Source organism: Verticillium dahliae, genomic scaffold (genome assembly GCF_000150675.1).
Source record: "Verticillium dahliae VdLs.17 supercont1.2 genomic scaffold, whole genome shotgun sequence".
NCBI lineage: Eukaryota > Fungi > Ascomycota > Sordariomycetes > Glomerellales > Plectosphaerellaceae > Verticillium > Verticillium dahliae.
Window position 1 is genome coordinate 1824343 of NW_009276916.1, and position 20878 is coordinate 1845220.

The 20878-nt window shown below is 54.5% G+C and overlaps 11 protein-coding genes across 11 annotated transcripts; 6 read left to right on the plus strand and 5 right to left on the minus strand.

Moving 5' to 3' along the window:
• Positions 1-702: 702 nt before the first annotated feature.
• VDAG_01415 (dipeptidase) lies at positions 703-2345 on the plus strand (the record flags this gene model as incomplete). The annotated part of the gene is made up of 3 exons (XM_009650301.1): positions 703-985; positions 1035-1247; positions 1295-2345. The coding sequence occupies 3 exons, from the start codon at positions 703-705 to the stop codon at positions 2266-2268; spliced, it is 1470 nt and encodes a 489-aa protein (XP_009648596.1). The 3' UTR covers positions 2269-2345.
• Positions 2346-2485: 140 nt separating this feature from the next.
• On the minus strand, positions 2486-3168 carry VDAG_01416 (mitochondrial 37S ribosomal protein SWS2). The gene is made up of 3 exons (XM_009650302.1): positions 3104-3168; positions 3008-3052; positions 2486-2931 (listed from the first exon to the last, which is right to left on the minus strand). The coding sequence occupies exons 1-3, from the start codon at positions 3104-3106 to the stop codon at positions 2620-2622; spliced, it is 360 nt and encodes a 119-aa protein (XP_009648597.1). The 5' UTR covers positions 3107-3168; the 3' UTR covers positions 2486-2619.
• Positions 3169-3506: 338 nt separating this feature from the next.
• VDAG_01417 (peptidyl-prolyl cis-trans isomerase B) lies at positions 3507-4638 on the plus strand. The gene is made up of 2 exons (XM_009650303.1): positions 3507-4035; positions 4099-4638. The coding sequence occupies exons 1-2, from the start codon at positions 3581-3583 to the stop codon at positions 4268-4270; spliced, it is 627 nt and encodes a 208-aa protein (XP_009648598.1). The 5' UTR covers positions 3507-3580; the 3' UTR covers positions 4271-4638.
• Positions 4639-4898: 260 nt separating this feature from the next.
• Positions 4899-5398, plus strand: VDAG_01418 (trm112p-like protein; the record flags this gene model as incomplete). Its single annotated transcript, XM_009650304.1, has 2 exons — positions 4899-5084; positions 5201-5398. 2 exons carry the CDS (start codon positions 4899-4901, stop codon positions 5396-5398), a joined length of 384 nt encoding a protein of 127 aa, XP_009648599.1.
• Positions 5399-5774: 376 nt separating this feature from the next.
• Positions 5775-6768, minus strand: VDAG_01419 (uncharacterized protein; the record flags this gene model as incomplete). The annotated part of the gene is made up of 4 exons (XM_009650305.1): positions 5775-5914; positions 5975-6202; positions 6253-6611; positions 6674-6768. 4 exons carry the CDS (start codon positions 6766-6768, stop codon positions 5775-5777), a joined length of 822 nt encoding a protein of 273 aa, XP_009648600.1.
• A 792-nt stretch (positions 6769-7560) lies between these two features.
• Positions 7561-8414, plus strand: VDAG_01420 (uncharacterized protein). Its single transcript, XM_009650306.1, has 2 exons — positions 7561-7779; positions 7839-8414. Exons 1-2 carry the CDS (start codon positions 7570-7572, stop codon positions 8292-8294), a joined length of 666 nt encoding a protein of 221 aa, XP_009648601.1. The 5' UTR covers positions 7561-7569; the 3' UTR covers positions 8295-8414.
• VDAG_01421 (tropomyosin) lies at positions 8279-9418 on the minus strand. The gene is made up of 3 exons (XM_009650307.1): positions 9271-9418; positions 8859-9163; positions 8279-8796 (listed from the first exon to the last, which is right to left on the minus strand). Exons 1-3 carry the CDS (start codon positions 9286-9288, stop codon positions 8634-8636), a joined length of 486 nt encoding a protein of 161 aa, XP_009648602.1. The 5' UTR covers positions 9289-9418; the 3' UTR covers positions 8279-8633.
• Positions 9419-9790: 372 nt separating this feature from the next.
• On the plus strand, positions 9791-11115 carry VDAG_01422 (uncharacterized protein; the record flags this gene model as incomplete). The annotated part of the gene is made up of 2 exons (XM_009650308.1): positions 9791-10007; positions 10070-11115. The coding sequence occupies 2 exons, from the start codon at positions 9791-9793 to the stop codon at positions 11113-11115; spliced, it is 1263 nt and encodes a 420-aa protein (XP_009648603.1).
• A 1107-nt stretch (positions 11116-12222) lies between these two features.
• Positions 12223-16138, plus strand: VDAG_01423 (histone-lysine N-methyltransferase; the record flags this gene model as incomplete). The annotated part of the gene is made up of 3 exons (XM_009650309.1): positions 12223-12888; positions 13299-15975; positions 16035-16138. 3 exons carry the CDS (start codon positions 12223-12225, stop codon positions 16136-16138), a joined length of 3447 nt encoding a protein of 1148 aa, XP_009648604.1.
• A 615-nt stretch (positions 16139-16753) lies between these two features.
• Positions 16754-17899, minus strand: VDAG_01424 (phospholipase A2; the record flags this gene model as incomplete). The annotated part of the gene is made up of 2 exons (XM_009650310.1): positions 16754-17588; positions 17652-17899. 2 exons carry the CDS (start codon positions 17897-17899, stop codon positions 16754-16756), a joined length of 1083 nt encoding a protein of 360 aa, XP_009648605.1.
• Positions 17900-18283: 384 nt separating this feature from the next.
• VDAG_01425 (aldehyde reductase) lies at positions 18284-19477 on the minus strand (the record flags this gene model as incomplete). The annotated part of the gene is made up of 3 exons (XM_009650311.1): positions 18284-18754; positions 18816-19160; positions 19219-19477. The coding sequence occupies 3 exons, from the start codon at positions 19475-19477 to the stop codon at positions 18336-18338; spliced, it is 1023 nt and encodes a 340-aa protein (XP_009648606.1). The 3' UTR covers positions 18284-18335.
• Positions 19478-20878: the final 1401 nt, after the last annotated feature.

Below are 20878 nucleotides of genomic sequence, written 5' to 3' on the forward strand. Positions count from 1 at the left end.
TTGCGGTGCACACAGCTGCGGTGCACACAGCTGCCGCCAGGTGCATACCTACAGCCCTTCGTCTGAACTCGCGAAACCAGGTACAGCTTTCGAAGCCGCATCGTCATTTTACTCCACACGAACCAACTATGGCAATGCACCGACAGCTTCATGCTTCTGGGCTCGGCCTGCCAACAAGTCTTTTACGGCCACGATGTTCTTGAGGGCCTGGGTCTAGACTCACGTTTCATGACTGTATTCGCTCCATGGACTCGCAGGCCTCTCTGGTGCTGTTTGAGAAGGATCAACTGCTCAGGAGATTGCACGGCTGACTAACGGATCTACCTCAAGACGGCATGCTGTATTCGTCATCAGCCACCTTGATCTTTGAGCTTTATATTTCCCTTTACGACAGTTTGCCTTGTCCTTGCGCCAATTGACGGTCACCTGGTTGATTGTTGAAGATTATCCATCCACACACTTTATTCTGTTTGAAAGGTCGGGTCAGGTAAAGTTCTTCCCAAGCTGTCCACCTTCTCACGAAGTATGAGGTCTACTGTGGGTTAGAGACCAGTGATGCCCTCGCAGCCCATCTAGATGCATCAACCACCTACGGAGGACTGGCGGAAACGACCCCATGGGCTCGGGCGTGACTAAGAGAAGTCAAGCCTCTATCGTGCATAACTCCAAACAAATAATAGATACTGACCATGGTTTTCCAGCATGGCCCAGCACAAATATCATCGGCTCAATAGAGTCGAACACCAGTCTATGCTTGGCTCGGTTGAAACTCATTACGCCAAGGAATCGGGAGATGACGAATTCCTCCCGGACCCCATAGTTCGATCTCTCACGATTAAGCGGTTGATTGCTGCCATTGTCATCGTACTCGTCCTCGGCTTGTCCATCTCGAAGCCGCTTGCATTCTGGTGTCACAAATCTCGACATGGGCCTCTGACATACGAGGGCCGGGCTCAAAAGATCTTGAAAGAAACTCCACTGATTGGTATGAGATCCGAGAATCGATCATTTTACGTCTCCTTACCCTTGAACAGATGGACATAATGACTTGCCTATCCTTGTTCGATTCCTATACAACAACCACATTTATGACAAGAATTTCACCGAGCCCTTCGAAAACGGAGGCATGTATGGCCAGGTTGACCTGCCTCGACTGAAGGAGGGTCTCAATGGCGGTGCTTTTTGGAGTGTTTTTACACCCTGTCCCGCTGATGGGAGTGATTTCTCTGACGATAACTACGCCCCTAGTAAGTCCAGCTACTGTTACTTCGGAAACAATATTAAATGTCTCCAGGTATTCAGATGACACTGCAGCAAATTGACCTCATGACGAGGATCAAAGATGCCTACCCACATGTCTTCTCCCCCACAGTCAACAGCAGCACGGCACTAGAGGCCTTCAAGAACGGCCAGCTCATCTCACCACTCGGCGTTGAAGGCCTGCACCAGATCGGCAACTCCGCCGCCAACCTGCGCACGTACTATAACCTCGGTGTGCGCTATTCAACACTCACTCATAACTGTCATAACAAATTTGCCGATGCTGCTATCCTGGATAATCCTCTTCGCAAGGCCGAGCCTCACTGGCACGGCGTCAGCCCTCTCGGCCGCCGTCTCGTCAACGAAATGAACCGTCTCGGCATGTTTGTCGACCTGTCGCACGTCAGCGAGGACACCATGGTCGACGTCCTCGGTGGCAACGAGACCTGGACCGGCAGCAAGGCGCCAGTCATTTTCTCTCACAGCTCGGCATACAGCGTCTGTCCCCACCCTCGTAACGTGAAGGACCATGTCTTGCACCTAGTGAAACAACGCAATTCTCTGGTCATGGTCAACTTCAGCCCGGACTTCATCTCGTGTGTTGACGCTGGACACGAGAACGGCCTTCCTGACTCTGTCCCCGAGAACGCAAACCTGGACCAGGTTGTCAAGCACATACTTCATATTGGCAACCTGATCGGCTTTGACCACGTCGGTTTGGGGTCTGATTTTGACGGCATTCCTACCACGCCTACTGGCCTGGAAGATGTGTCCAAATTTCCCGCATTGGTGACTGAGTTGCTGAAGCAGGGAGTCAGTGATCAAGATGTCTCCAAAGTCGTTGGCGGCAACTTGCTGCGTGTTTGGAAAGAAGTCGACACCACAGCCCTTAAGCTGCAGGCCGCCGGCGAGCCCGTATTGGAAGATGACTTGCCTAGCCTGAGGTTCGAAGGCGCGGATTCTCAGGATCCGAAGTCAGGCGCCAACCTTGGGTGGGACAAGCGGTAATTCTTTGTATAGATGTAGAGACACCACTGCATCAAGTTGACCAACTAGCCCTCCTACATGATTCGAGGTCGGAAGCTGCCAGTGGAATCCCTCAGAGCCAGGATCATGCGGCGGTTCTTGTCACCGTGGCTACCCTCCAAGTGCGTATGACTTAGTGGTACACATCATTCATAACCCACCCATGCACCTTCGATGGGTCTGAATCGTAGTTGTTGTTGTTGTTGTTGTTGTTATACATTGGCCGGAACACATTGCACCCGGATCTCTACCAGAATACACGGAATGGTTACACACACGGACATCTCTAATGACCAGCTTCGCCGTCATCCATCTGGACAAAGCCATGTTCGATCACCGTTTCCTGTCCACCCTGTTGAGCTTCTTTGCCGTTTCGATCTGTGTTCTCGTACGCTGGCCTCTCGCCGGCAGGTTCATGGCGTGCCGCCTTCCCCTGTAGCTACCCATGTCCTTCAATCTCTGGATGTTCTCGCGCAGAACCTTCTTCGCGTCGTTCTCGATCGTCATTACCGACAATTCGGCAGTTAATGAGGTAATGGTCTTGGGTGCCAGGGAGCCGACTTTGGCCCATGGGTGGATAGAGTATTTGGCGAGAATTCGCTGGGAGACGCTGGGACCGAGAGCATAGAAGGATTCGAGAGCTTTCTGTAGCCGACAGTTAGTCTGGGTCGGAGCGGTATGTCGATGCTGAAGGGTGGGTAGAAGTGTATTGTGAACATACCTTCACGAGCTTCTGCTCCGAGAAGTTAACGCCTAGAATGAAAACCTACTAGGTGTCAGTAGCAATCCCTCGATCCACATGTGTTTGAAGACCAACCATGTTGTCTGGCTCGGGGCGTAGCCAACAATTCACGTTCAATGTTCTGTCGCGACAATAGTCCCAAACCGAAGGACTGGTTGGAGGTCAAGTCGAGTTCGATGCGGACCAAAAATTGATGGCTGAGCCACAGGGGTGTGGCGCACCGAGCTACCGGCTTATCGCAATGATAAATTGGATAGTGTCTGGTCGAGCCTGACGGGACGCAAACCCCCTGCCCCGCACGCCGTGGTCACACCTTCTGCCGTAGTACCGATTCAGTGCTGGTGGCGGGACTTCAGGCGAATGCCTGCAGGGGTCCAAGCTGTGGCCCCTACTTCGCCATCCGTGAGGGGGGGAGAGTTGAAACGTGGTAGCTTCCGGGACAGTACCAGCTGGCTTCTACCACCTGTTCCATCTACACCAACATTGTGAGTTTCCCGCTTGCATAGTAACATCACGAAACAACCCAATTGAAGTTCTTGAGCATCCATCAATATGTTCAACCTCCGACGAATCGTTCTCTCCGCCGCTCTGCTCCTTGGAGTCAGCATGGTCTTGTTCGCCCAGACGGCTGAGGCCACCAAGGGCCCCAAGATCACCCACAAGGTCTACTTCGACATTACGCTGGGTGACGAGCCCCTCGGCCGCGTTGTCCTCGGCCTTTACGGCAAGACCGTCCCCAAGACCGCCGAGAACTTCCGTGCTCTTGCCACTGGCGAGAAGGGCTTTGGCTACGAGGGATCTAGCTTCCACCGTGTCATCAAGCAGTTCATGATCCAGGGCGGCGACTTCACCAAGGGCGATGGTACTGGTGGCAAGTCCATCTACGGCGAGAAGTTCCCCGACGAGAACTTTAAGCTCAAGCACACCAAGAAGGGTCTTCTGTCCATGGCCAACGCCGGTCCCGACACCAATGGCTCTCAGTTCTTCATTACCACCGTCGTTACCTCGTAAGCTTTCTCCATCCTTCCCACGCAATGTCGGAGGCATGAACTGACCGACCGTACCAACAGTTGGCTCGACGGCCGCCACGTCGTCTTTGGTGAGGTTCTTGAGGGCTACGAAATTATCGAGAAGATCGAGAACGCTCCCACCCAGCCCGGCGACCGCCCTACCAAGGCCGTTAAGATCGCCAAGAGCGGCGAGCTGGAGGTGCCCCCCGAAGGTATCCACGTGGAACTCTAAGCACAACACGTACTGTAGCCCGCCGTTCTTCATGCTCCTGTCAAATCGGCATTTTCGTCTTCTGTTCAGCTCTGCTCCCCTTGTCGCGCATGCTGATGCTTGGGGTGTTTGCTGCAGATCTCTACGGGAATGCCCAGTTTGCCTCTGGGCAGTCTACCGAGGACACGCCTCTGCAAGTTGGTTCTCAGGCTGAGGGCTGGTCGTTCATCCAGAAGGGTCTCCTCTTTGGCGTTGTCCTCGCTGTTGTCGCCATTTACTTCCGCATGAACAAGAAGGATGACTCTTTCCACGAGAAGTCCTTGGCTTAGAAATGCCAGATTACATAGTCGGGAATGGTAGAGCACATATAAAGAGAAAAAATCTTGATCAATACCTGCCTTGTGATGACCGTTCAAAGATGTGTTGGGCTGCAGAACTGCGGATTTTGTAGTTCTTGACCCATACGGGGAGTTTGACGCTTGTTGTGAACTTTCGCCCCTCCTCCAGTTGGCTCTCATCACCAAGTGTGGGGTCATGAACCTCACTCAGATAAAAATTTCCTTCCATACCACATCTTCAATACCCGAGCCTCCTGACCCCCAGCGACTCCAGTTTCGAGGGAGCAAAAACTCGAATCGCACTACTGAAAATGAAGATCCTCAGCCTTAACTTCTTGACGTGCGCCGTCAAGGCGTGCAAGTCCTCCACCGCCTCGTACCCGCTGCACCCCAAGGACGCTGAGCTCGTGCAAGACGAAATTGAGCTGAATGAGCAGATGCTGCTTAACGTGCTGCCCCGCCTGGATTGGACTGCGCTGCGGACAAACGCGACCGAGGTAAGTCATGCTACGCCATTTCACCATCGCGGGATCGTCTCATTTTCCTCTCCTCTCTCTTGAATCAATTCCTAGCAGCCCCAACACATGTTTTCCATGCTCTAACGCCACCGTAGCTTGGCTTCCCCGAACTCCCTGCCGAGGCGCCTACGGCTGAGGCCCTGCAGAGCGACGAGAAGACGCTCAAGGACTTGCACCACCTTCTCATGGAAACGCAGATCTTGGAGGGCAAGCTCGTGTGCGGAAACTGCGGCCACGAGTACGCTATTCGCGAGGGCATCGCTAACTTCCTGCTCCCGAGCCACCTGGTCTAACTGGCTTCCCCGTCACTCCAGACGCGTAATGAGAGATGTAAGACTTGCCCCCCCCAAAACGGCGGCGGTGGATGTGGGAGTGCAGAGTAGCACGGGCGGGGCGGTTGCTGTGATGGCGTTCAAGGCGTTTCAACCGCGGCATGATACGGATTGGGGGCAAATCAAGTCCCTCGACCTTTTCTTCAATTCAGACGCAATTCATACATTCAATGGTTCTCTACAACGAGCAGACAACCCGCATGGGACACCCGCGCACTCTCCTCCTTGATAATGCCTCATGAAGACCACCCGTAAACTCCCGTGTCCGTGTCTTATAGATTACATGCTTTGCACAAACGACACAAAGCCTTCTTCTGGCCGCAGTCGGCGCCAACGCTTAGTTCTGCTTCTTGTGCGCGGCAGGTCCGTTCTCCTTGTCTAATGCGCCGTATGAAACCTCGAGGCTACCGAGGGCACGCAGACCGACGCCGAGGATGGATAGAAGGAGGATGGAGATGACGAGAGCATGGAAAATGCCTGCGCGTGTTAGCTCGTTTTGCCTGGCAAGAAGATTCATAGCCACATGGGGGCACCTACCAGGCGTGAAGAACTGGTACTTATCGAAAAGCCCCAGCTTCTCCCACTCAGTGTTGTTATCAGCGCGAGGCGCGGAGACAACGCGAGCACGGAGCCTCTTCAGGTCCTCATGGAGGGGCTCGTTGAACTCGGCTTCGTAGGACGTCTGCTCGGACGGGCTGGTAAGATAGATGACGGTGAAGTCCTCAAGCTTGAGGACCTCGTCCAGGGTGATCTTGATAAGCTGGTCTGTCCAAAGGTCAGCCGGGATTCTTTGCACTTGTAGTGACGCAGCATACCATTGTCGGCCAGTTGGCTGTCGCGGCCAGAGGAAGAAAGGCCAGGGAGCAAGGTGTTCCAGATCTTAGGCGTCCTGCTTTGCTTGGCGCAGCCGGAGTTGATGTAGCCGGTCACAGCGGCAACTTCGACCTCGCCCAGAACCTCTGCCACACCGTAACGGCTGCTGACTTTGTCGCTCGAGATGGCGCTGCAGACGCTAGGGACTTTGCAGCCCTCGCCGCGAATATCGGCCGCGTTCGCGTTCGGCTGAGAGATGACATAGTAGTTCTCGGTCGGGCAGGAGTCGAGGATATTTTGAACGGCGCTCAGAACTTGGGTGCCGGTCTGCAGCTGGGCAGCATCGGGGGTTTGCGCGAACCTGCGGCAAGTCAGTACAGCTGGCTAGCTGGGCGAAACAAGCTGGCCCTGGGCTGGACGTACTTTGCTGTGGAGAGGAGCACGAAGGGGGAAGAGTTGGACAGGGCGTTGGCCGAAGCGGCGAGGGCCAAAAGGCCGGCTGTGTGTGATGTGCGCATGACTGGTAATGTTGCGGTCGGCCAGTTGATGCTGTGTACCTAGTTTGGCAGCCTTGTCGTGATGAAGTCGTTGGCTGAATGACGGTACCTGTTCGAGCTCAGGCCCAGATGCAGGTAAGCGTCATAGTGAGCTGTCTAGGCGCATACTACACTGCCGAATCACGTGTGGTCGAACCATGCCATGCAAGACAGATGCATTTGCTGAAGACAGCAAAACGCCTGATGAGAAAGATATTGAATAGTTTTCATCGCAATGTAGCGCTACGGATCCAGAGTCATTGTCTTGCAGATATTGCGAAATATCTAGCTTTGCGAGGTACTTCACTGCTGGTACCGTGACGGCTTCCTCGAAGATGCTCCTCTTCTGCTCTGATTACCTATGAGACCTTACTGCTCCAGTTTAAGTTTCGCGATCGGTCGCAATGCAACCTCTCATGACCACGAGTTCTGTACCTCTGCTGCTCGTAACATATAATGGAGATGAAAGAGAACAGGCAGAGACGGAAGCAAGACAACAGTATGCCAAGGAAGACTTCATGCTCGTTGCAGAGCACAACTTGCAGCGCAGAGAAGCACTGCCTTGTAAGAAGTCAAGCCCAGGTGATTGCAGCGACAGGGCCCTCTAGCGCATGGACGGTCACTCCATGGCGAAGCTCCTAGCGCGGGGAGATCCGGCGTAGTGGGTCCATGCAGCCGTAGACTGCGATTCTTCAGGTGCAAACCCGCCCAAAAAAATCCAGCGTCAAGCAGCAGACGGTCGCCCAATGAGACCAACTACACCACCGACATAGACCGCCCGCCATGTTCGCCCAACCACGAGTAAAAAAAAGCACACTGCCGCCTCCTAAGAAGAGGAAAGCGGTCTCTGCTGTTGAGGAAGTTAACTTTGACTTCGACCAACGCGAGGACTACCTGACGGGGTTCCACAAGCGGAAGCAACAGCGCATCAAGCTTGCGCAAGAACAGGCGGCCAAGAAGGAGCGAGAGGAGAAAATCGAAATCAGGAAACAAGTAAGAACGCAATGCACCATATTGCTCAAACGTGTGTATTCTGACATTGGCCGGTATAGGTTAGGGACGACCGCAAGCGCGAAGTAGAGGACCATGTGAACACCGTCAACAAGCTTTTGCGTGAGGCGCAAGCAGCAGATTCAGGCGACGATCAAGAAATCAACGGAGAAGACTTCGAGGAGTGGGATGGCATTGAGGAGAAACAGTCTGAGGTCATAGACTTCGAGGACGAGTACATCGACGAGGACCGCTTCACGACAGTCAAGGTTGAGGCCATCGCAGTAACAAGGGACGGTTTCGAGAAACTGCACGATAACGACGACTCGGAAGACGAAAAGAAAGAGGAGGACGAAGATTCGGAGAAGAAGGCCGCAGAGGAGAAGAAGACTCCCAAGGCGCGCAAGGAGTGGCCAAAGAAGAAGGCGAAGTTCCGATATGAACAAAAGTTCGACCGCCGCATCGAAGAGAGGAAACAGAAGGCTAAGAAGAAGGCGAAATACAAAGGCAAGGAATGATTTTGCCTTCGACATCGTAATGATCTCCCGACCACACGCAGCAGCTGTTGATGCCTGGCCTGCCTAAGCTTCCGCATAGAAATAATGGATACCCCCGGCTGCCTCACGCCTCGGCCTCTCTAGGTCATATAACTGTGAAAAGCACAACTGGACGCCCATTTCGCAAAGTGCTATGCTATTGCAGATTTGGAAATCGGACACAACAGTTTGTCCGTCGCTGCGGCTCCTGAAGGTTCTCATATGACTGTAAGTCCATGCCGTCACCGTACAACGTCCGCCGCAGGCTCTACCATCAAAAGAGCATACACGCAGCAGTAACGTCAATCCCAACAACTTGAATTAGATGTTGCCAATCTCGTTCTGAAGCTCTTCGAGGTCCTTCTTGAGTTCCGTGTACTTCTTCGACATCTCCTCGTACTTGGCCTCCCACTGGTCACGCTCGACCTCAAGAGCCTGCACCTTGCGCTCAAAGTGGCCAGCCTTGACGTCGGTCTGGCGAAGCCTGTCATTTTTCGTTAGTGGGTATTCCTCTCTATACTCTGTAGGAGCGTTATCGCAGCGTACTTCTCGTTGGCCTCGCGAAGAGTCTTGTCGGCATCTTCGGCCTCCTCCTCAAGAAGCTGGAGCCTCCGCTGCAGGGTCTCGTTCTGAGTGCCGGTAGTTGTGCTCTCGTCGGCAGCCTTCTTGTGATCCTTAACACTGCTCTCAAGCTTCTCGACTTCGGCCTCGAGAAGACCGTTCTTGTGCTGCAGCGAGGTGATTTCCTGCTCCTTGGACAGGTTCTCCTGCTCGAGAACCTTGACCTTGGACTGGAGCTCCTCAACCTTGGAGGATGCCTCGTCAGCCTCCAGGCGAAGCTGGTTCATTTTCTATGCGCGAAAAGAAATGTCAGCACCGCAACTCGATATAGGGGGGTTTTACCCCTCCAGGACAACCAGTGCTAGTGGGGCATCCCCAAAGATAGCGGGAAGCGTACCTCCTTGATGCGGTCCATGATGTCGGTTTCTGAGGTGCGTAGAGTAGCGATGAAAGTAAAAACGAGGCTTTGGCAGCAAGTGTTGCGTCGTAGAGGAAGACCTTGGGTTGATGGATGGCTAGGTTGGTAAAGGTGGTGAAGGGGCAGTGGGAGGAAATAACGAAGCACCCCCTCTATGTGCACAGGGCCCCGGTACTGCAGAGCTGTGAGCCAGTCCTCTGACATGGTGGCCGTGCACCAACAGATCTAGGCAGGGGAATGGTGGGGATGATCAGGCGGGGCGGCTTGAGCTGTGTGTGGCCTTGGCTGGTCGCGCACCGCCAACAGTCGCCTACAAGGCTCCTGCTCGGTTAGTTGTCCCGACAACCAGCCCAAAACACATGTTGCCAATTCCTCGCCTCCTATCTGGCTAACAACCAACCGTCCAACAAACATCCAACAACGCAGACCCTGTCCGAGTATCATTCAATTACAATCGCGGAACAACACCTGCGCCAAACGTGCCGCAAGGCTCAACAAAATGCTCGCTCTTCGTGATGAGAACGCGGTCAATGCGGCCCAGACGATCCGGCAGGCTCAAGGAAAGGGGCATTTGGCCCCTAAGACGCCTGGAGCCCGGTACCCGAAGACGCCTTCAGGACATCACGATGAAAACGCCGTTGGTGGAAAGACTATTCTCGGAAAGACGAAGGGCACAATCAATCAGCCAGCTCGTCAGAGACTTGTCACACCTTCAGGTATGGCTCAGCTACTTCTAGCGTGTCGCACTGCTTGAAAGCAAACTAACGCAGCACATCAGGCACACAGGCACGCGCTCCTCTTGGAAACAAAACCACCAATGCGAAAGCGAAAAACGGACAAGTACAAGGTGTGAAGAGCATTGTAAAGGAGTTCGAGAAGACCGACGCCAAACAAAACACAATCAAGAAGCCGAAGAATAAGGGCCCGGCAGGTGACCCTCTGAAGGTTGCCGTTCACATCGACCTGGATGGGGACGAACATGAGATTGAGCATGCCCCGCTGCGGGTTAAAGACCTGCCTTACGAGTCGGATGTATTCCCCGAAGGCGGTCTGAACTTCGACGGTCTCAAGAAGGAAAACATGTTCAAGGGCTACTACAGCCATTTCTACAACCCTCTCGGCGAAGATGGCCTCAGATTCGAGGACCGCAAGCACGAAGAGCGGATGCAGAAAGCTCTCAAGCAGAACGACGAGGAAATTCTTCACGACATCGACTCGATGGACTGGTCCGTCTCGGATGTCCCGGAAACCAGGAAACTTGTTCAAAAGAAGACAGCACCAGTGGCCAACCTGACGAAGACAAACGCCAAGCCTTCGGCCAAGTATCCAGCCACAATCAACTCGCGCAGAGCTGCTTCAGCTTTGTCCATGACTAACGGCTCGATGGTGAGGGCAAAGAAGTTGCCCGACGTCCCCGTTCGAAGGCCCATCTCTTCACTGCTGCCCGGTAAAAGAGTCGCCAAAGCACCCACAGCGCCGTCCAAGTCGGTGGCGGCAGAGAGCGCTGTCGGGGAGGCTGCCTCAAGAAGCACTCTTGGTTACACCAAGGGCCGGTCCGCTTCCTCGCTGATCAGTGGTCGAGCTCCTATGCCCGGAACGGTCACTGAGACGGCTAGAACCAACCCACCGACCTCAGTGTCTGCATTGACTGTACGACGAGATCCCGTTCCGCAGAAGCAACAAACCACCGAAGAAGAGCAGCAGTCTCTCCAGCGCCTTCAGTTCCTCTCCATCTTCGAGCCCGAGGACGACATCGATGTTGTTGGGTCTGCTCCTCAATTTGATACTGAAGAGGACGAAGAGTTTGAGTTGAAGATGGAGTAACGAGTTAATGATATACCTAATGGTCTGGGCTTTCTATGTCAAACCGGCTTGGACAAAATCGATATCATAACTGCGCAGACTGGGATCAAAACAGTGTATCAATAGCGAAAGCTTCTTTTAGGTTCTAATGAATGAATGAGACATGGCCATATCAGATTCCAAGTTTAATTATAGGCAGCATCGGCTCGGTGCATGGGACTTGATTTTTGGTCCAAGAACCTTTGTCGGCGTTGCCGCCATTAGGAGCCTATTGTATCGGACGTAGCATGAGCGAAGATGTGCATGCCCGAAGCAGAGAGGGGAACTGCGAAGCTGGGAAAGAAAAGCTCCGGAGAATTGGAGGGACTATCAACGATATCGCGAGACGGTAGCCGTTATGGACCTGGCACCAAACCAGACACAGATATCGAGACTGCGACAGACACTGACTGCCATGCACATGCATGATTGTATGCCTGAAGATCCAGATACCCAGGGGACAGTGGCCCCAACCTCCTCAAAACGCGAGCTTGCAGGAGAGTCGCGAAAATGCGCGGCAGTGCGCGACAGATGGTGGAGTCCAATTAAGTTCCTAGCCCATCACGTGCAGCCCGGCTGACTGTGCGATCCTCTGAAGACTTGAGTCTGGCGTACCATTGCCGCTAATGACGCTCGAAAGTTACCGGCCAACCAGGTACCGCTCTGAGCCTCCACCCAAGCACTGGAATTGAGGTGGGTGGTCGGCGCTTCGCCATTCCTTGCTCCGTGGCCATCCCTGAAAGACTTTGGACAACACTGCTTTGGCTTTCGTCTTTGGTCTATCGCTCACGTCGCCGATTCAATCCATCAACGCGCAACGGATCGTGCGACAAAGTCCAATAGCCCCATCTCTTTCCATCAAACCTGCGCTTCCCTTGACGCGACAAACACAATCCGACATCTCATACTTCCTGCCAGCTTGCTTGGGCACCCTTGGCCGGTCGCGTGAACATACCCCCAACACAATATCATTCACGATACAGCCTGTCGCGCATTCCACCCATACGCATGGTGCCCTTCTACGAGTATCATTCGAGAGCTAGGATGCTCGGAGGCTGGGCGAGGAGGTAGAAGCAGCAATCCTTCACGATGACTCGCCAGTCCAGCGCGGGTTTCGCGCAGTTCTTCCCAACTGCCCCGCGGGCAGCCAGGGAGAAGGCTACAGAGCGCGAGAAAGCGAGGCTAAGGACGCAAGAGACGGCTGGCTCGTTGCTTGCCTCACAACCTGTCGTCCTTGCTGCTCCTGCCGATGGCCTAAACGGCCAAGCCGCTCCTACAGACGCAATCCTGGTGAACGGGTCGCATCACCAAGCAGAGGACCACGGGTCTCCTCTTGGCGATATCCTGACCGCTGTTGGCTCTGCAAGCTCCCACGCAAGCACAGGTTCATCCATATTCAGCGCAACGACGCGGCAGCCCCTTGCCAACGGCTTGTCTCAAAATGCAGCGGCAAGCACCGTCACCCCGCTCACTTCAATTGAGTCGCCCTCAGTCTCTGGTCATACACACCCACCGAAGCCGACCACATCCAACTCCCATATTCCCGACCATCAGCAGTCGTCCACGGCTCACCAGAGCCCAGCCCATATGCCGAATGGCTCATCAGAATCATACCCTGCCATTGATCGCGTTCCCGCGCGTGCCCCCGGTCGATCGCGAAAAGGTGTCAAATGCATCTATGACCCGTTACTCGATAAGACACTTTCGAAGGACAAGATCAGGGCCGCCAAGCCCACGTTCAAAGAGTTTGGAATGGTACGTTCATCTATACTATACTATACCCACCTTGAAGGGGGGGCGTCATTTGAAGAGCGACTTGAGGCTAATGAGATGAGAGTAGGATGATGATGACGCCCCCCCTTCAGATCCTCGCCTAGCTATGGGTGGGCGATTGAATTACATGAACACCGACTTCCGTCACCACAAGTCTCGCCTCAGGCCCGCCGCGTACAACTTGAAACCGTATCCTTTTGAGCCCAAGACCTCCGTCGGCCCGGGCCCGCCAACACAGATCGTCGTGATGGGGTTTCAACCCGCTCATCAACTTTCAGAAGGTCTGCAGGCGTTTGCAACTTTTGGCGACATTGCCGAGAAGCAGCAATAAAATGCACCCCGAGACAGGAAGCTATCTCGGGTTCGCAACATTTCGTTACCGGGACTCACAGCCCAGCCGATCCAGGCCTATGGCTATCAAAGCGATTGACGCTGCTCGGCGCGCCCTGAGGACTATGAATGGTCAACGCATCGAGAGCAACAACATCAAGGTTGAATACGATCCCAATGGCAAAAAGAGTGGCCGTATGCTTGAGGAAACTGTCAATAGGGACAGATCTACCCCAAACCCGTCAAATGTTCGACCTCCACCAGCTGGGCCCAGAACAACAGCGCCAGAGCCGGCACACGGCCCACCGCCGATGGCGCCTCGAGGACCTGCGGCGCATAGGCAAACTGCGACGCCAGTGCCTACCGGCCCTGGCAGACCAATTCAACCGATCAAACAACACAGCATTGTAGAGGATAAGCCGATAGCACCACAGCTAGCTGGCGAGCCCTACATTTTCGTTCCAAGTGCTAAGGTTCCAGTCATGCATACAACTGTTCCACACATGAAGAAGAGACTCAAGGCACACTGTTTTGACGACATTCGCGTTGACCGAACGGGCTACTACATCGTCTTTCCAAGTTCATCCATGGGCCGATCTGAAGCAGAGCGATGCTTCAGAAATGTCCATAGAACCGAATTTTTCAACTACGAGTTTTACATGACGCTATGTTTGCCCCCGCTCATGGACGACAAGACCGAAACTATGGCTCACGCTCCACGTCGACGAACTCCAAGCCCCGATCGCAAGCGAAAACAAGAAGTGCGGAACAGGGAGGATAACGACCGACGACGCCAGGAGGAAAAGAACGACCTGGAGGAGGAGAAGCGCCAAAGGGCCAAGAATTTCGATCCTGTGCAAGCAGCTCGGGAGGTCATTAGCCATGAACTGGCGGAGCACTTGATCAAGCACATTCGTACGCGGGTAGCAGCACCTGCCCTCACGGCGTTCCTTGACCCCAAGAACCATATTGCGAGACGACGGCAGCTTAATCTCGAGGACCCCATCGAGTCGACGCCCTCGCGCAAGACTGCACCGGGCAACGAAAGCCCACAGGTCGGCACCCCGAATTCGGGTGCCGATCCTATCGAGAAGCGCACCGGCCGCCTCGAAATATCGGCCCTGCCGCGTATTCGCAAAATCAAGAATCCAGGACAGGCGCAGCAGAGGAACTACGGCTTCACCGATCCCTTTGCCCGGAAACGACCGCCGCAAGCGCGAAACGCCTTCCGCTCCCTACACCACCGACTCAAAAGCTACGACAGTGATGTCGAATCAGATGACGAAGGTAGGAGATCTGTGGCTCGGGAAACTGAGGAGCCCGAATCTCGTCCTCGCAGCCGTATGAGTACGGATGATGAAGACGACGAAGCGTCGAAGGATGAGCTTGGCTCGTGGGGAGCTGCTGAAGAAGACTCCATGACCGAAGCCAGCTTCGCAATTGGAACGCTACCCACAAAGAAGCGGAAGCTCGAGCTCGAGGCGCAAACTGCTCTGAAGCGACAGAAGAAGTCCGATGAGGAGCTTTTCGGCGTCACTCTCGACCACATCGAGACTGAGCTTCCTGTGCAACCCGTGTCGGAGGGTGTCACGCCCGAATGCGATCTTCCCGGTGGTAAAGAAGAGAGTCTATCTCGTTCCGAGACACCTAGCCTTTTGGCCGGTAAGCTGCTGTCTAAGAAGATCAAATCGAAGAGGAAATCCAAGAAGCAGCTCTTCGAAGAACGCGAGGCGCTCAAGAAGCATCAGTCTGATATTGAAGGATCCGAAGCACCCGAAGACCGAGAAACGCCTGCTGCTGAGGACCCCAAGAAATCGGAACCCATCGAGGAGGAGGCCTATCAACCAGCTGCTGTACCGACGGACCTTAGTTTGTTCGCCTACGAGCCCACGAAGGCACTGCAACTTTCGCAAGATCCGAGCGCTGGCCTCGGACCGCTGCAAGATGTGGAGTTCTCCCCCGCAGATCTTCCCGACTTTGTCAAACTGCAGAAAAGGTTCCCTGTGGCTGATTTCGACGATCCTCTGCTGTGGCTATGGAGGCGAAACCGCGTGCGGGAGGTCAACAACCTGGATCAGTCGGCTGAAAAGAGCCTTGCGATTGAAGGGTACTACGTCCCCAATCCTACAGGTTGCGCCAGAACGGAGCCTATCAAGAAGATTCTCAATTCAGAGAAGTCCAAATACCTACCTCATCACATCAAGGTCCAGAAGGCCAGGGAGGCAAGAGAAGCTCGGGTACAGAAGGACGGCAAGGCTGCGCCCATAACTGCTCCTGCCCCTGCCCCTACGAAGGGCAACTCGCGAGCCAACCGTGCCAACAACCGCAGACACGTCACGGCACTGCAAGACGAGATGAAGTCCTCGGGCGATCCCGACGTTTTCAAGTTCAACCAACTGAAGAAGCGCAAGAAACCAGTCAAGTTTGCCCGTTCTGCGATCCACAACTGGGGTCTCTACACAGAGGAGAACATCAACAAGGACGACATGATCATTGAGTATGTCGGCGAGCAAGTCCGGCAACAGATATCAGAAATTCGCGAAGTCAGGTACCTCAAGCAGGGCATGGGCAGCAGCTATCTATTCCGCATTGACGAGAACACGGTCATCGACGCTACGAAGAAGGGCGGCATTGCCCGGTTCATCAACCACAGCTGTATGCCCAACTGTACCGCCAAGATTATCAAAGTGGATGGCAGCAAGCGCATTGTCATCTATGCGCTTCGCGATATTGCACGAAGTAAGTCAAACCCTCCACAGCCTACATTGGGTATCCTCGTATGCTAACAAGATTTGCAGCTGAGGAGTTGACCTACGATTACAAATTTGAGCGAGAGATCGGCAGCCTGGATCGCATTCCGTGCCTTTGCGGAACGGCTCTATGCAAAGGCTTCCTCAACTGATGGCCGATATGGTGTGACATGTGCTTTCGTTCCGTCGGGTGGGGCATTTTGTGCTTTCAAGGCCCGGGTTGCGTTGTTTTCACCTGCCTGCTCTGCTCTATATACGCAGGGTGCCCGGGACGTAAGGGGAACTTGGAGGGAACAACAAAAAAGCGGTGTACAATGACATTCGACATGCGCCGGGGGGGAGCATTCGGGCGTTTTGGGGTCCTTTTTTATTCTTGTTTTCCAAAGAAATGCAGGCGATGGAGAGGCCTGTGCGAGGCGGGGTGTACTCCTCACATGGCGTCAACCGCCACGTTTCTTTCCTCTCGACTAGGCAGAAAGATGCCTACACCGATAATATGGGCGGCAGTGATCGCTACCAGTGTACATATAAGAGGGCGGGGCTTCTCGCGGCGCACGCTGGGGATGAGAGGCCCATTTTGCGGACGCGGACCAGGCTGACGTAGAGAGATGCCGTGGTGGTAGCTGGCAGAGGGCCGGCCAGTTGCATGCTGGGGCATGAGATAGTGAATACCCCGTGTCAGGATGAGTTGAAAGTCTTCTCCGTGGCTTAGCGTGCAGTGCCTGTGACTGTTTCCGTATCCGTTCGCACGTCTGTCTCGGCTCTCGTCACCGGGGTATGCCTCGTTGGCCAACAGACTCGTGTCTTTCTGCTTCAGCCTGCGCTTTGAGGGCAGAGTTACGAACGAAGGAGCTCAGGGGGTAGAGGGGCCCGCTGAAGTCCATGTCATACCAGTAGTTGACGGCGAGGACAAACCCCTCGTCCTCGGGGGTGCAGAACTGCGAGACCTTGTGGTACCACATGGCAGGCAGGTAGAGCATGTCGCCGGGCTCGAGCACAACGATCATGGGCCGCGCGAGGTGCGAGTAGGGCGTCGCATTCGCGTCGGGGCGGTCCGGGTCCCAGGTGGCGAAGGGGACATCTTCGGTGCCGTCACCATCAGGTTCGAGGACGAGGATGCCGTCGTTATTGTTGTCGGCTTCGGCGCCGGCGCCGCGGCGGCGGTAGGTGGCCGAGCGGAGCGGTCGCTCGTTGACGCAGGGGTGGCAGTGCGGGGGCAGCAGGGCGAAGCGCTTGCGGCCGCGGAGCTGGACGTAGAGGTTCTCGTAGTTGTCCTTGTGGAGGGCCGTCGTGGCGCGGGCGTTGCCGATCCAGAGGTTGAGGGCGTCTGGCTGTGGCTGGTCGAGGGCGATGCGGGCAAAGGGCAGGGAGCGGGGCAAGTGGTCGAGGTGGAAGAGAGGGGCGTACTCGGTGTGGAGGTTCGAGTTTTGGGTCTGGGCGTAGAGGACCTCGGGCGAGACGGCGGTCGGTCGCGAGGAAGAGAGGTCCTCGGCGGTTTGGGCGATGATGGTGTTGAGAAAGGTGTCGAAGCGCTGAGGCTCCTCGTGAGGTTTTGAGAGTGAGAGGATGCCGTTGGGAAGTGGCGTGGGTGCGTCGGCGTTCCTGGAGATCTTGTCAGTGACCACTCGCTTATCTGTCAAGGCTCGGTCACATAGAGGGGCCTACCCGTGTGGAGTGACGGCGACGTTGACGGACTGGTCTTCCAGTGTTTTCAGGAGGAAGTCTTTATCCCATCTCTTGTATGCCTCCCACGATATGGCAGCGTTGCGGACGACGAAGGGGGTGTTCCGGGCAACATATCTCATGAACTCCAGAGCGCTGGGCTCATCAGCAAGCTCCTCGATACGGCTGCTGTTGAGCTCATTGTAGGTCGTGATGAGATCAGCTATGTTATCTTCCGGCAACGCGCCCATGTCCGTGAGTTGTGGGGTAGGTTGACCTGTTGGCGGAATGTTGTTAGTCGAAGCTGTTCTGTGAAATGTTCTGATGTTCTTGCCCGATATGGGTGCATTTGTGGTGTGGGGCCATTCTAACCTCATCATTTCACGCCCAATTGCTGTCGCTCCCTCTACGATGGCAATCCTCAACCTCATGGCACACAATCAGTCGTGTCAAAATTCGAACGTTCAAGAACACGATGCGTTTAGACACACATCTGCGTTCATCCTGCGATGGGACACTACTCAACCCGAGACGGCCCTTTTCACATCGTCCTGACTGACTTCACATTCTCGTCCCGGACCTAGTCCAACACAAGGCAACGAGCCGAACAAGCAAATAGTGGCTAAATGATAATGATATCCTAGGATTTGAATCCATTCGACCAGCATATACGCTTCATGAACTCATCTATGATAAACCTGCTGCGTTATCTTTGACAGACTCTTCCAAGCTCCTGAACCCTTGGCCGAACGTCTCTCTCAACAGGCTGTCTGCCCTCTGGGTTGGTACGAAGGTGCAAAGATCCCGAGAGTCATCTGGAAATGCTCCCCAGTTTCTATCTCCGTATAGTTTGCGCAGTATGTCAATGATACTGTTTATGTTGAAGGGCCCCGCAACGGCGAAAAGTCGTTCTTTCTGAACCTCGGGATGAGCCAGTGCAATGACATGAAGGCGTGCATCATCCTGTACATGGACATAGTGCTGAGGCAGGATATGCTCCAGTCCCTTGTAGTCTTTGTCCCAGACTTTCTTAACCCACCCGGCTGTGGTTGGGTAGCCCTGGTGGGCAGCGCTGAGCACTGGGCCAATGTTCGCATTAGGCTGGACTGGATGCCACCGAGGTCAGTCGCACGTGTCTTTCCAAGCTATCGGATAGGAAGGGCATACTTGTATTGACGGTCAATGAAGGATTGTTCTCCTCGACCCACTTGGCGATGGCTCGCTCTGCTTCCACTTTGCTGCATGCATACACAGATGCGCCGTCCGGATCTGGTTGCCACGCGCGCTCCACAGCTTCGTCGTTAAACGTGTCTGCCGTGACAGAAAAGCGTTTTCCTGGTTTGGGCAACGTCACCGCAAAGGAAGACGAAGTGAAGACGAATCTCTTCATGCGCGGCTCTTTGGCTGATGCCTTGAGCGCGTTGAGGGCACCATCAACAGCCCGAGGTATGGCGACTTTGGGGTCTGCCACTCCTGTCATGTCATTTGCCACATGAATGAAACCAGACGCTCCTGTTGACGCCCGAGAATGTTATCAGTGTCACGGGAGCGCACAGGTGTGGGTTCGTACCTGCAACGGCATCGTCAAAAGCACCATCGACATCCATGTCTGGTACCTGAACGAGCTCGAATTTCTCCGTCCCATACTGCTTTGCGAAGAAGTCGCTCATCCACGCACTCCTTTGCAGGTTTCGGGTAGTGCCTCGGACCTTGTAGCCTGCGGCAAGCACCTGGTCTACGATGTGAGATCCAATGAAGCCACTGGCTCCAGAAACGACAACAATGCTGCCGTACGGCACGGCTGGCTCCTTGATACTGGGAATGCCCATGGTTGACTTCAAGGTCGATTTGGTTTTGGAGGGTTGAAAGAGCTCAGGATTGGTGAAGTTATGGTGGTTAAGATTGGAAAAGAACGTTAAGGAAATCCAGCTCGAATACATGACTGCACAATGATCAAAGACGCCGATCAGGTACAGTCTATGACACAATATGTGACCGGTGATCCTCGCGGGCTGCAGGACAACCCCGCTATCCCTATTGGGCAAGAAACCACTAAATACCGTCGTCGTCTTGTTTATGAAATCTGGAGGCGTCGACCCTAAATAAGGGTTGGCTCTATCGTGTTATTGTCACCGGGGGAAGTATCTTGTTGAATCTGTTGTCATTGTATGGCGTATCGGGAGGCTTGGGAGGTAACATATCAGCTCCACAGCCTCGTATGCCGGCTGCTTCCTGTCACAAGCAAGCACACCTTCAGGGGACACTGCCGATCTCCTCAAAGCTGTTCCGACAAGGTGATATGTTAAGGAGGAAGGAGGGATCCAATTCTGGCAGGCAGGCAGGCAGGCAGGCAGGCAGGCAGCCGGGCAGGCAGGTAGCCGGGCAGGCAGCCGGGCAGGCACCATGGAGCTGGGTATCATCATGACTTCTGGTGCTGCCAGAGGTGGATAGCCCAACCCTAGGGAACCCTGGCTCCAATCTACCTTACCTGCCCGCCTATCGTACCTCAAATAGGACCCTGCTTACCCGGCACGCATCGTTTGACGCGGCAAACACGGTCGAAACGACAATGGAACATTCGGCATGTCCCAATCCATGGGAACCAACCACAGTCAGCGACTGCATGTGTCCGTTTTCGCTTACACCGATCACAGGGTCTGGCGTGTTGGGGTCCTTGCGGCACGCCGGCCCACCAATCAGACCGTGGCACTCTGTGGGAAATGGCCTGACTTCTGAGCGGGCTCAGCTGATTATGATGATGCTCGAAGACATGCCATTTCACGAGAAGTCAGAATTGGGGCCTGGAACATGTGGCATCCCGTACGTGAGTGCAGATGCCATTCAGAAAAGGCGCTGATCGAAACGTGGCAATCCTGATTAGATGGCCGTGTTCGGGAGCCCAGGGAACATATAACGAACCCGTCCCTCCCACCTTTTTGATAAGGCGTCCGTCGAATTGCTGTGATCTTCCACTCCCTGGAGCCGACCTCTGTTTTTTCGACCTCTCACTTGTTGCTTGTGAGACAGCGTGCAAAGCAGACACCAACGAACGAACTGCCGACCACCGAGTCCTGGACACGGAGGCACCTCGATCGAAACGTCCACCACAGGGTCTATCCCCTCCTCGAAAAGGAACAGCCAAGCCAAGCCACGATTTGCGCAGCAAACATGACGGGCAAGGCTTCCATTGGTCTTGCTCAGCGGCCCTCTCGTGTGTTTGGGGTTGGATG

Excerpts from the sequence above, each read along its gene's own strand:
- VDAG_01416 (XM_009650302.1), bottom strand. Across the intron at positions 2,932-3,007 it reads CGGAGCAGAAGCTCGTGAAG|AAAGCTCTCGAATCCTTCTA; the intron begins GTATGTTCACAA and ends TGTCGGCTACAG.
- VDAG_01417 (XM_009650303.1), top strand. The coding sequence starts at position 3,581 with ATGTTCAACCTCCGACGAATCGTTCTCTCCGCCGCTCTGCTCCTTGGA. Across the intron at positions 4,036-4,098 it reads ATTACCACCGTCGTTACCTC|TTGGCTCGACGGCCGCCACG; the intron begins GTAAGCTTTCTC and ends CCGTACCAACAG.
- VDAG_01420 (XM_009650306.1), top strand. The coding sequence starts at position 7,570 with ATGTTCGCCCAACCACGAGTAAAAAAAAGCACACTGCCGCCTCCTAAG. Across the intron at positions 7,780-7,838 it reads AAATCGAAATCAGGAAACAA|GTTAGGGACGACCGCAAGCG; the intron begins GTAAGAACGCAA and ends TGGCCGGTATAG.
- VDAG_01421 (XM_009650307.1), bottom strand. Across the intron at positions 8,797-8,858 it reads CTTCGCGAGGCCAACGAGAA|GCTTCGCCAGACCGACGTCA; the intron begins GTACGCTGCGAT and ends GAAAAATGACAG.